The sequence below is a fragment of the Melitaea cinxia genome, chromosome 7 (assembly GCF_905220565.1).
Source record: "Melitaea cinxia chromosome 7, ilMelCinx1.1, whole genome shotgun sequence".
NCBI classification, from domain to species: Eukaryota; Metazoa; Arthropoda; class Insecta; order Lepidoptera; family Nymphalidae; genus Melitaea; species Melitaea cinxia.
In genome coordinates this window covers 4,768,990-4,783,319 of record NC_059400.1, presented here as the reverse complement: position 1 = coordinate 4,783,319, position 14,330 = coordinate 4,768,990, and the positions used below count along the sequence as shown (strand labels likewise).

The window sequence follows — 14,330 nt, the reverse complement described above, 5'->3', positions numbered from 1 at the left end:
CTTGGTAAAAAAATGTGATTTTTAGTGAATTTATTATTTTCTCCTCATAAGGTAAAAGCAACAAAAGGAAAGGCAAGGGGTATCTGATTTATGAACGGCAGTAAATAAATGTCGTAATAGCAAACGTGATTAACAAAATCAAGTAACTTTTATTTCTGTAAAAATAAATAATGAACAAACTTTTAAATTTACTTCAATTTTTTACAGTATACACACTTGAACTATAAAACTCTCTAAGACTGACAGGCAACGCAAAGACAAAGACAAATTACTTGCAGAGAACTTTCTTTTCTTTTAAACGAACACTAAGAATGAATGTTTAAAAGTCACACTTAAGATATTATAATAGAACGCAATTTTTACTTTAAAATAATAGATATCCTAATTATATATTAAAACGCTAAGGTTAAGATGTTGCCTCCCTTTTTAGAAAAAAACGTCACAATTACTCCACATAAATATATCATTGTATAGATAATTGCTTGCTCTACCGGCATCTACAACTAAAAAATGATTATTGCTTTTTGTTTTTGTAAATTAATGAATAATTAAAATTATATATATGACGCCTTTAACTTTTTAACAACGTCAACATGCTTGACGGTCGGTAAATTTTTTGGTCAATTTTAAATCAACTCAACGTATTAATACCTTTTTTAACCGACTTCAAAATAGGAGGAGGTTACTCAATTCGACCGTATATATGTTTTTTTAATGTATGTTCGGGGATAACTTCGTCGTTTATGAACCGATTTTGATAATTCTTTTTTTGTTGGCAAGTAGATATTCTAAGTGTGGTACCATGATAAGGAAACCAGGATCTGATGATGGGGTCCCAGAGAAATCGAGGGAAACCCTTGAAAATCCGCATAACTTTTTACTGGGTGTACCGATTTTGATGATTTTTTATTTAATCGAAAGCCGATGTTTTTCGTGTGGTCACATTTAAATTTCATCGAGATCTGATTACAACTTTTGAAGTAATCTTTGATAATGCGTATTTACTTGACTTTTATGTCTACATACGTTGTATTACTTGTCGATATAATTGAAGTCGGTTTTTTTTCGTTTGCCAGCAAACACAATTATGTAATTTGGTAAAGTGATAATTATTATACTTATTTAGTTCGAATTATTCGCACGGGTATTGCTAGTTTGAATTAAATTTCCATTTAATTTCCATCTTTAGTTATAAAAATTAGAGGTAGATGGATTATTGTAGTCCGGTAGTCAATTTTAGTTTTCGACGATTAGAATATTTAAGATAAACTTTTGCACAATTTTCGTAATTAATCTTGCAAAGTAACAGCGTTAGAGGAAATTAATGTCGTCGTCGTTCTTTTTCATGTACATTTTTATATCGTACTATGAGTTAGTTTATATCTTACTATGAGTTAGTCGTAATGATCCCTTAACATGAAGATTAATTATAAGTCGAGACGCATTAGTCTTACTTACTAACGGCTTCGCACGGTTCAAAAACTATCAGTGTTCTTCTACTATATTATGCATGTATTATACATCCTCTGGAATTCCTACAATCTATTTACTAAAGAAAACCGCATCAAAATCTGTTGCGTAGTTTTAAAAATCTAAGCATACAAACATCGGGAAGCGACTTTGTTTTATACTGGTAATGATGAAAAGGTTAGAATTTTGCCCATCGTGATAGTTGTCGTTTTTCACATTATAGTTTATACAAGAAACAATGTTTGCAAACAACAAAATGTTTGTTGTTTGATTATTGTTACGTCCGACCTGGAGCATATTGAAAAGTAGTGGAAGCGTGATCTCAGGTACGAACGGGACGAACAATTGTCTGCAGTACGCAGAGCTAACACTCAATGTCTTAAATAAAAATCCTACCTTAGTTTCACTGAATACTGTTCGGTGAAGCCTCGCCAGGTATAACTTAATTAACATCAAACTATAATTGGCCAATCATTACGTCTAATGCTAATCAATTATACTTAACTGAAGTGGCGGGCTGAAGCAGGAACCAGCAATCAAAATGGCCGTTGTTCGGCGTAGTTCACTCACGTTTTTCACAATAATTCAACAAGGAATACAAGGAATACAATTTGCTATTAACAATTAAATTACTTCAAACAACAAAGGATGGTTCGATCAACAAAAGGCGATAATTTTTCGCGAGAACGAACAAGTACAAACAAAAGCGTAACTTTTATACGGAGACCGAAAAAAAACGATGCAAACTTTAAATTCAAAAAGTGACGAATGACAGCTCATAGATAAAAACCATTTCGTAAACTATACCAACTGTCATAGATAATATAATAGTTTAGTGTTGCTACATTTGGTTCATAACAATTATTGTGGGATCATTTGATTAATGTCTATACTCATGTTGAATCACAGTATTATATCATTCCTTAATAGACAAACTAAAATAATACCAAGAGTAGTAAACGATAGGTTTATTAATTATCTCGAAAAACCTGTACTAGATTCGTAAATATTTTATAGCAACAAATTTTTAACTTTACACAACCTATACTACCAGACTAGACCAGATCCGAGTTTTACCCTTATTAAAAACTAGCCGTGCCCGCGACTTCGTCCGCGTGGAATTTAACAAAAAAGTTATCGTTGAGTTTGCAGAGTTATAAAATAAATCAATTTCTAAAATAAAAATAGCCTAATTTACTCCGTACTCAGCTCCGTTATCAGCTATCTGCCAGTGAAAGGCCCGTCAAAATCGGTCCAACTGTTTCAGAAATTAGCCGGAACAAACAGACAGACAGACAAAAAAAAATTAAAATTTTAACTTGGTATATGTACTGTAAATAAAAATAATATATACATATTCATATGCATTCAGTAAAAAGCGGTTATTTTAATATTACAATTTTATTACTCCAATTTTAGTTATTTATATAGATGAGTCGCAAGTAATTTTTGATATTTAAAAATCCTAAATTTGTAATACTCACACTGAAGCACAGATTATGAAAACCGATGATCAATTTCACACATTATTCCTAGAACAAACATGTATTACCTATTCATGACACGGCGTATTACCCCAATTTACAGATTGATTAGAATGTATTCGTATGTGTTGATTGCTTGATTAGATGCATGTAGCATGCACGCCTTCGTGTAATTAACCATGATTTACTAGAGGCATACTGTCACAGCCAGTCGAATAAACCGACAGATAATTACAGTACATCAAAATAGAAATATAACCGCAAAAAATCAATTTATATGTAGGAAAGTATGACATGTTAGTTACTAAGGGCCGCCTTAATCCAAAAAATTATTTCTCTCATCGACAAATACCTATTTACATTTGTAGTATAATGTAAACATAATGTACACATACATGTATAAATATGTACATGCAGGTGTTCATTTTATTTTGAACTCACAAATTACTTATAAATATTAATGCTTATTAAACGTATTTTTAGTTTAATTAATTAAAAAACTAATATACTTAGAAAGTTTTTGAGAATTTCCTCTCGTAGTACTTAGTAAATATTGGTTCGTCGCTTAACGCATGATGACTATAGTAATATTTTATGTCGCCCGTAGGGTTCAGTCAAATGTATCTTGTTTGCGGATACTTGCGGCTTCTCCTACGTGTGTTGCACGATTTTGACTGTTCCTTCTTTTATTTTATTTTAATCCAGCCTATATATTTTTTATGATGATATATTTATTATGACGACGCGTTGGCGCAACGGTCACAGCACTGGTTTGTGGCTGTTGCTCTGGCGGTTGCGTGTTCGATCCACATTCACATGACAAACATTTTTATTGGCCATACAGATGTTTGAAATGCTCCGCGTGTTTGTGCAGTCCTTGTGGGTTGTTATCATGTACATCTGATAGCGATCGCTACTGATAGTAGGGAATATATCCACCAACCCGCATTGGAGCAGCGTGGTGGATTAAGCTCTGATCCTTTTCCTACATAGGAAAAAACGCCTATGCCCAGCAGTGGGATATCACAGGCTGGAGCAAAAAAAAGCATATTTATAATATGTTTGAAAGCTGTCAGTGTCGGACCATCCTAGCAATTTCAGACAGTTTTAGAACTACGGGGCTGAAGTTAAACTATTGTAAAAAAATAAAATTAAAAAACACGGCGTATAGTAACAATATATACTATAAAATGGCATGGGCAACTCTGAGCTCGTGGATGTTGTTTATATAATTAACAAAAAATACTAGTCAGTGGGGACGTAGTATTCTCCCGGTGGAGGAATTTATAAAATCGATCCAGTGAGCTAAAATAACATTAATCTATACAAATAAATAAAATTGGAGGGTCTGTTCATAATATTAAAATAATCGTTTTTTACGAAATGTACATAGATACACGGTACATATACCAAAATAACAGTTTTTACAATTTTTGTCTGTCTGTCTGTTTGTTCTGGCTAATCTCTGAAACGGCTGGATCGATTTTGACGGGACTTTCACTGGCAGATAGCTGATGTAAAAAGGAGTACTTATTCTACTTTTATTTTAGAAACTTATTTATTTTGTAAACCTGCGAACTGAACAATATTGTTTTTTAATTCTACGCGATCAAAGTCGTGGTCACAGCTAGTTTCTTAATATCATTAAGCCAAAACTTACCTTTTTTGTTATAGACAAGCAAAATTTGACTTTTCTGACTTTGCTGTGTTTAAATTCCACAAAAATTTTAATTAAATATTTTTCTGGAAAACTTTATTTAACCAACGCAATTAATCTATTTATAGATTAAAGTCGACGTCAAAATCACGTTGTAATGAATGAAATTAGAATTTCAAACTCTTCTACTTCAGTTTCCAGGGTAAAAATTCGCGGCACTTTAGCGGTGGGCGTACATAAATTAATTTAAATCTGTTTTATTGTTCTGCTCCTCAAAATTAATGAATGGCTAATAAACGAAATGATATTAAAATGTTCGTGTTGTGTTCGTCGTTGTTATTTCGGTGTTCATCGTATAAACACCGTGATCTTGATTTGAACTAAACTACAAAACCTGCTGCTTATTATACTTTCACGCTTCTTCACTAATAATGAATGTTGATCGCATGTTTTTCTACCAAGAGTTATTATGTATTTATCATAACAGAGGATCCACAGCCTTACACAATATCCGAAGAAGGCTAGGCTAAAACCCATAAAGACAAATACGAGTATAAATCCAATGCGAGAATCAACGAGTATAGGTGTATGAAACTTTTCAATCCGCTAAACCAGGACGTTTTCGTAACAGTCTATCAAAAATTGATATAAATGACTGCTTAAATCTTACCCTTTTATATTTCAGGTCTGTCAAGATAATAAATTAGAAGGAGAAGAAACTTCAATATTGTGTAGTAAACTTAATAAAACGAAATTAAGAGGTGCGACCCATCTGGTACATTCGAGACAAAGTGAATTTTGATGAAATTAGTTCACAAGTTTAATGGAGTGTGCTTCTTGAGACTTCGACTTAACTTTCCTTCAACAACACACAACTCATTTTAATATTGATACATATCACAGTGAACAACCTTCATATTTACATATATACAGTTCATTTTCACTTTTTAATATTTCATAGGAAGGAATTGACTCTTTAATATATTTATAGCGATCTTCGAAGTTCTACTGAAAACTGAAAGCGACTTAGGGATTAAGATGATTAATGTGTTTTATATAATCAATCTATCTTGATTAATATTATATTTTATAAAGTTAGTTATCAGTTTGAATGTATAGTGTAAGAAAGCAAGAAAAAATCGTAATCTAAGTACGTTTATTAGATTGTTCATATGAATTGGCAAACATAAAGCTGACTTTTATTTCAAAAACAAGACGAGATACTTAGCATATTGCTACACACACTACCAGTTTTAAGGTTTTAATTTTTCAATATAATAAATGTAAAGGAAGCCGAGGGAGAGCCGTAATTAACGTTATTTATGAGCGGTTTTCGTCCCTCCTACTACGACTGCAAGTTGTGATTTTAATTCATTGAGATTCCGGAGCTCTTTGCACCTCGAATTAGTTTGCATAAAATATACCCTTACACTTTATTTACACGTTCTTAGTTATTTGTATTTAAAGAGTTTGGACTCGACGAGATTTAACCTCATATTTGTCTGCCTTTGCTTAATTAAATGTTATTTTGTAACTTCAACTTAGTATAGTAGTGTTATTATTTTATAAGCATTTTAGCATATGAAAATTTCTTTCAGATGATGAATCTTCCCATGTCTATGGCGTCATCACCGCTGACGGTCTATTCGATGGGACAATTTGGACGACCAACGAAGAATATTATATAGAACCTCTTTCCCGATACAATATCGACCATCCATCTATGCACAGTGTTATCTATAGAAGGTCAGATGTTGAACATCCGAATGAAGAAACTACACACTGTGCTTCCCATTTGCTTCACATCAAAGGCAAGCTCGGATATAAAGGGGAACTGTTTAACTTTACTGACCAAGTTACTGTTAAAGAAGTACCTTTTAATAATGACACAGAAGATTTAAGTAGCGAAATAAATAGACGAAAGAAACGATGGCTTCCCGAAGACGAAATGCAAGACGACGAGCCAAAGAAGAATCCGGAACTCCCTTTAGACTTAGATGTCCCTTATACCAGTAATAGTGATCCTTTCGATAAGTTTAGTACGAGAAAGCCAAAAACCAAAATTGATAAAAGTAACCTCATTACTAAAGTGCGACTCGATTCCGAGGAATCGAGACCGAAGCCAAAGACGCACGTAGAAGTGATTAAAACCAAGGCAGGTGTTGTAACTGTTAGCAAAGATATAGTTAAGAAAGAGCCAGTAGGATACACCATACTATCTGCGAATGCAAGCGATGACGGAAGACATGTGAACAAGAGAGCAACGGTAGATCCACGAAAGACTACATGCCTAGTTTATTTGCAGGCTGATCATATGTTTTATCAAAGATACGGTTCTGAAGAAGCGTGCATAGAAGTTATGACACGACACGTGCAAAAAGTGAACGCTATCTATAAAGTAACAGGTAATTATACTTTTTGATATACGAATTAAAAAGTTTAAAAAGACAAAGTATAAATGAATTTTTTCTTCCAGATTTTAATCAAGACGGAAAGCCTGACAACATAACATTTATGATTAAAAGGATTAAGGTCCACACGTTAGACGCGCTGAAAGATCCGGCCTACAGATTTCCCAACAACTACGGCGTAGAAAAATATTTAGAATTATTTTCAGGTAATTATTTATTAACTATTTGTGGCTATATTATTGGTTACTAAGCTTCAAGTTTTTCGCTAGATATCGTCCTATTTTTATGAATCTTATATTAATATTCTACAACTCAAAGTATCAAATGTCCTCTACTTATAAATTGTTTCTTAAAGTATAAAGCAGCAAACAGATCAGCTATTTTTTTTTAAATTTGACCTTTTGTTTATTTTCTTCCAGAGGAAGACTACGACGCTTTTTGTCTCGCATACATGTTCACATATCGTGACTTTGAAATGGGCACTCTGGGTCTTGCGTGGACCGGTGACTTAAAAAACGCTGGAGGCGTCTGTGAAAAGAACGGCGTAAGTTGATAAAACTTCAACCGATCTTATCTTTTTAATTACTGAACTTAGTTTAATAGCAGGATGTTTCTTAAATATTTTACTAGCCTTTTAATTTATTTTTGTTTTCATTAATTTTATTACACAGAAAGATAACGTAAATGAATTTTTTTATGTAAAAACACATGTTTATTATTATACAATGAATATTTCTAACACATGGTATGCTTCGGTAAAAAAAAGTAGAAAAATAAGTAGTAGTCTAAAACACAGCTTATATATTATTTTCAAAAGAGTAACTGCGGAGTTTTTTCTCTCCAGAATATACATTTCGAACCGGCGGTAGCTTTATATCAACTTTAATTAAATTTATTAAAAACAAATATAATTTTAATTTATAATATGAGAGATGATCATTCAAGATTGTTTTTGAGGCTTAATTCAATTAAATAAAGGTTGGAATTTGATTTGCGCAGCACTATCGCGGCAGCATGAAGTCTCTCAACACGGGTATCGTGACGCTGCTGAACTACGGCAAGCACGTGCCGCCTGCCGTGTCTCACGTCACGCTCGCTCACGAGATCGGACACAATTTCGGATCACCGGTGAGTTTTGGTACTTCCAAACAAGACGAAATTTCGTAAAAGTCTTCCCTACCTTCGTTTCTTCAGAGAATCCTGATCAAATTAGTGTTTTTTGTACAGAGTGATCTCTGATTACTATTCCGAACATTACAACTAGAATAACTTTGCCATTAAGAGTAATCAGCAGTATGAAATTTATGTAATCAAATTCGATAATTTTTGATTTGAAAAAAGAAAACGAAATCTTTGTTTTTTTTTTACATTAACATGTACTTAAAAAACTCCACCAGAACAATTTCCGCTATATTTGTGGATATATTATGTTTGATACTAGCTGCCCGGACAAACATCGTTCTGTCAAAAGTTAATAGTAATTTTTTTTTTTTTTTTATGGTAATAAGAACCTTCCATGAGCTTTAAGGAACATACAAAAAAATAAATTAGCCAAATTGATCGAGCCATTCTCGAGTTATGCGCTTAGCAACATTCATTTTTATTTATATGATACCCTTTCTGTGCTTCCGGGCAGTTCCCAACATACTTCAGTCGTACCATAGTTAATAAGAACAATTCGTACATTTCAGCACGACCCGGAAATGTGTACGCCTTTCGGTGAAGACGGTAATTACATAATGTTCGCGCGGGCGACGAGTGGTGACCGGAAGAACAACAACAAATTCTCACCCTGCTCTCTGCGGGCTATCGACCCTGTCCTCAACAATAAGGCACGATCGCCGAAAGGATGCTTCACTGGTACGATTTTATTTTTTTGGATTTTTCAAAAATTCCAGTTTGGTTTCATAGAAAGTTGTAAGTTTCAACGTTAATCATACATTTCATAAACAAGTATTAGTAACAATCATTACACATTCAAAGAAACGCAATAAAACGTTGATAATTATTGAAAAACAATTAATTTACTTAATTTACTAAAATAAAAATGACAAATAAATAAATAAATAATAATTATTTTACAAATATTAAATATATTGTTAGTAACATTTTTGCTAAGCTCTACTACTTATAATAATTTAATATTTGTCTCTATTCTTAACCTACATATAATTATTTATTTATTTATTATTATTGTATATTTATCTATTATTATTTATTTCATTTTATTTTTTCTGTTTTTTCTTTGGTTTGTTTTTATGCTTATTATTATGATCAATTTATTAATCTAACTTGTTATTGTACGTTAATTTTTTTTGGATTGTTAACTAATGTGACTTATTCGAAATGTTAATTAGTGTAAGTGGTAAACCCGTACTGATTAATAAAAAATAAATAAATAAATAAAAATAATAACTGCGTAAATCATGTCCGCGTGGAACGATGGCACGAATGCTGTCAGCACTGATTCCTCGGACAAATAATGAACGCAACCTTCTCATAAATACTGGATAGATTCAGTTATTTTTCGAACAATGTCGTACAGAACCGCAGCCCGCGATCTGCGGCAACGGCGTGGTGGAGGAGGGCGAGGAGTGCGACTGCGGCTGGGCGTCCGAGTGCACGGACGTGTGCTGCCGCCCGCAGGCCGTGCGCCCGCACTACAAGCCCTGCACGCTCACCGAGCACAGCGTGTGCAGCCCCAGCCAGGTACCGGCTACTGCATAGCATCTGAAGCTTGACTTAACCTAACTAAAAAATTAGGATTTATAAGAAATAGGTGCTAATGAAATCTGCCACCCCTGCGGTCGACAACCTTGCGTGGTGACTATGGGCAAAACTCAAATTTTTGGCTCGAACTTGTGGAGGCCTATGTCCAGTAGTGGACTGCGATAGGCTGACGTGATGTGATGAATCAAATCTGGTATTCCTCGATATGACTACTATTAGTCGGGAAATAGACAGCAAAAAAACCACCAACCCTATACTTTTGCAGTACCGAATGAGATACCCAAATGATAAGCCTCGTATTAAGAAACAACAAAACACATACTCGCATAAAAGTACACATTTTCGTAACAATGTTGGATCAGTTGATAGTTTGATATAGTCATTCTTGTCGTTCACTTTCCTCTTCTCGTTAACACTTCGACTCGACTTACACTTGAAATTAGTAACTTAAGGGGCTACACTACCTCAGCTCGAATTCAGATTTCATCCGTACTAAATACACATTAGAATTGAGAGCGCTTGGTTGTTCATCGCGCGAATTATATGTATTTTCTCCCCACAAACATTATCAATAGTTATTTTTTAAAAAACGCAACATATAAAATGTTCTTCATACTTATTTCAATTACCATGCTTAATCTTAAGTCCATAACTTCTATATTTACTGAGATATTAAGGTTTTAATACAAAAATAGAGGTAACTTTGCGATTTTTTTGTATCGAAATTTTTTTATAGAATCGTGTTTTCGAAACATATGAAAGATAGTTTATGTCCTGAACTTTACCATACAGAAATTTCAAACTTAAATATTCAGTAGTTTGGAAGATATGGACATCCTGCCGAGTGGAAAAAAAGCAATTTGAGGTAGCATACACTCTTAAGGATTTTTACCAAATGAAACCATTCGAAATGTCGTGACACAATGTTCCCGTACTTGGTGGCGCAGGGTCCGTGCTGCACGGCGTCGTGCACGCTCAAGTTCGGCGACAAGTGCCGCTCGGACAACGGCTGCCGCGACGCGGCGCACTGCGACGGCAAGCGCGCCGCCTGCCCCGCCAGCCGCCACAAGCCCAACCGCACGCGCTGCGACAAGGAGCTCGTCTGCTTCATGGGAGTGAGTCGGAACTACCTCATCATCGCATACGTCCTCCATATCTATTTGTCTAAACCTTACTTGTTCTTGAAATAATAAATAAAAACCTTAGCTACGCTATTTTATTATGAAACTTGAGAGTTTGTAAACAAAGGAGGTCTATATTGACAAAAAGTAACCCAGTTGGTCTGTCGTCATATAAATTTTTACTTGGGAAAAGTTGAACTGGTCACTTCGACATTGGTTATTATATCGTAAAGATCTCTAATTGTCTTACGTAAAAACAATTAACAGATAAGTTTTATGAACAATGAAACAGTCATGTGAGCCGTCATTTGACGGCTGACAAATGTGAAACATATAATAAACATGTATTATCTTTATATACAAAAGTTTTTAATTCAAAAATATCTTTAAAATCGCATCAACTAAATTATTATACAGTATAGTTATAGTGTGCTGTGTGGCTACGGCACTAAAGAATTTAGCCACCCCCTCTCTTCCCGTGGGTGTCGTAAGAGGCGACTAAGGGATAACAAGGTTCCGCAACCACCTTGGAACTTAAGAAGCCGACCGATGGCGGGATAACCATCCAACTGCTGGCCTTAAAATACACAGGCCGAAGACGGGTAGCAGCGTCTTCGGTGCGACAAAGCCAGTACTGCGGTCACCAACCCGCCTGCCCAGCGTGGTGACTATGGGCAAAACACATAAGCTCACGTTATTTTTAACGTAAACTTGTGGAGGCCTATGGCCAGCAGTGGACTGTATAGGTTGTAATGATAGTTACAGTACATATAGTAGACGCTTCACAACAAAGCGACTAATTGTATAACAACGCCAGGAGTGCACGGGCTCGATCTGCCTGGCGTACGGGCTGGAGTCGTGCCAGTGCGCGGCGCGGGCGGACGACCCGCGCGCGGCGTGCGAGCTGTGCTGCCGGCGGCCGGGCGGCGCCTGCGTGTCGTCCTTCCGCTGGAACAGCGCGCCCTACGACGTGCCCGACATGTACGCCAAGCCGGGCACGCCCTGCAACGACTACAACGGGTCAGTTGGAATCTGCAAACATTTCAATTCGCTCGCACGATTACTCTTTCAAGGACAATTTGTTATGATTGAAAAATTCCAGTAAATTATAACACTCTCAAATATTAACGTACATTAAAATTACATTGGCTCTGGTGAGTAGCCTAAAACACAGACGGTTTACGAATTCGATTCCCGCTCGGGATGAACATTTGCAACGGTACAAATATTTCTTTCCAGTCCGGATGTCTGTCCTTGTGGGTCTACGCCGTCGGTCCCGGTGTTTATCATTTACCTGATAGCGATCTATACTCCTAGTTGGGAACATATTCGCCAACTCGTAGCGGAGCAGCGTGGTGGATTAGCTCCAATCTTTCTTCTAAATGGTAAAAGAGGCCTATGCCCAGCAGTGGGATGCACAGGCTGAATCGTGGTTGTACTAAGGAGTGCATGTATCCCGCGCGCCCGCAGGTACTGCGACGTGTTCCAGCGCTGCCGCGAGGTGGACCCGGCGGGCCCGCTGGCCACGCTGCGCAAGCTGCTGCTGTCCGACGAGAGCCTCGCCGGCTTCCGGCGCTGGGTGCTGCGCCACTGGTACGCCGTGCTGCTCATACTGCTGGCCGTCGTCGCGCTGCTGGTGAGGCCACTGCTACTATTATTGTATACTTTATAATTGTGACTTTTGAGGATTTTACTATTATTGTATATTTTATAATTGTGACTTTTGAGGATTTTACAGTTTCGCGATGATAGACTGTTTTATCAGATTTGGTTTCTTCAAAAAATGTTCTAAACCTTTTTTTTTCTTGAAGGAACTCAAACTAAATGTATAATTCTTGAATAGATTGTTTAAAATCTTACTAAATTCTTTGGTATATTTTAACTTTTTGATAAATGAAATATTTATGTTATAAATATCTGAGTTAACTTTTAAGTTAACGAAAACTTTCAAGTTTAAAAATTAATATTAGAGTAAACAAAAGTAATATATTCGTAAGTAATAAAAATTCTATAGCAAATAATTTACTTCATTATTATTTATAATGTTTGTAACAAGACCTTAGACGACGCGTTGGCGCAACGGTCACAGCACTACTTTATGACTTGCGGGCTAGATGGCATGGCAATCTAGCCCCGCCCATGGCAAACATTTGTATTGACCATACAAATGTATGTCGTGGTCTGAATGATTTCCGGACCCCCGCCACAGAAGTAAATCCTAGTGGGGCCCTTGAATATGAGGCGTTTATTAATATATATTAATATTATTGGACACTTGTTACAAATATTGATACATGCAAGTATGCTTACATTTATGATACTCACTTGATTTTTTAAATTACTTTTTCTCCAGCGGTCCTGCAGAGTTCTTGATGCAGCAATTGAAAACAACGATAAAAATTAAATACATAAATTTATAGTTATCTTAATTTAGTTAAGAAGAGGTATATATTTTTGTAATTTCTACCTGTATGCTAGAGATTATCATTCAAAATCATTAAAAAGAAAATCGCTAATATTTATTGAACTTATAAAAACTATATAAAAAAGATCTGGTAGCTACAAAATGTATATATATTAATTATAAATTAAACCATATTCCATTAAATATATACTTGTGGGCGGTTATCTTATCATTTTAGAATACAGCAATACTGGGCATAGGAAAAGATTTACCCAGCAATTACAAGTTGCTTTCTGCTTTCTGGGGTAGGGCACAGCAGGAAATTTCCTGCTCAAAATATGGAGCAACCTGACTGGGATAGTTCCCCCTTCCTTGCAGAAGATCACAGCTAAATAACACTGTTTTCAAGCAGTGTTGTATTCCTGTTGGTGAGTAAGGTGACCAGAGCTCCTGTAGGGAACTGGGGATGGGCTCGGCCACGCGCTTGCGATGCTTCTGGTGTTGCAGGCGTCTATAAGCTACGGTAATCGCTTACCATCAAGTGAGCCGTACGCTTGTTAGCCGATCTATTTCCATAAAAATAAAAAATAAAAAACTATGCCAACAGTAGAAAGCAGTTCACTTTTCTCATAACAGACATTTTCACCTACTAATCAAACTATAGAAAGTAAAACATACATTTAAATTAGACTAGACTTTTATGCTCATGTGTGCGTGTGTTTTTGTTTACGACTTCGTAAATTATCTTAAATATGTCTACATTTAGAATTAATCTAATAACAAATAAAAAAAATTCAATCATTATCTATATTTAAATTTTTATCTATTACTATAAGACATCCCGGTAGGTCTTTGTAATGTTCTTTACATGCTAGAGGTTGTCTGGAAGAGATCGCTCTTTTAGCGATAAGACCGCCTTTTGTTTATATTTTCCTTTCGATGCAAAACATTTCTCTGTTAGTTTACAATAAAGAGTATTTGTATTTTACTGTATGAGAAGAACTCTAATTTTATTACTATCTTATATATAAAATTCTCGTGTCACAATGTTAG

General features: G+C 35.4%; 1 protein-coding gene across 1 annotated transcript in view; it reads left to right on the top strand.

The window, feature by feature from the left end:
- The window catches only part of LOC123655116, a 36,242-nt gene that overhangs the window by 18,736 nt on the left and 3,176 nt on the right, over positions 1-14,330 (top strand). The window contains exons 4-12 of the mRNA XM_045590952.1: positions 6,210-7,016; positions 7,088-7,228; positions 7,442-7,566; positions 8,022-8,150; positions 8,714-8,882; positions 9,568-9,731; positions 10,700-10,867; positions 11,691-11,893; positions 12,344-12,509. Of these exons, the coding sequence (XP_045446908.1) occupies positions 6,210-7,016; positions 7,088-7,228; positions 7,442-7,566; positions 8,022-8,150; positions 8,714-8,882; positions 9,568-9,731; positions 10,700-10,867; positions 11,691-11,893; positions 12,344-12,509 (2,072 nt within the window). The remainder of the gene's footprint in view (positions 1-6,209; positions 7,017-7,087; positions 7,229-7,441; positions 7,567-8,021; positions 8,151-8,713; positions 8,883-9,567; positions 9,732-10,699; positions 10,868-11,690; positions 11,894-12,343; positions 12,510-14,330) is intronic.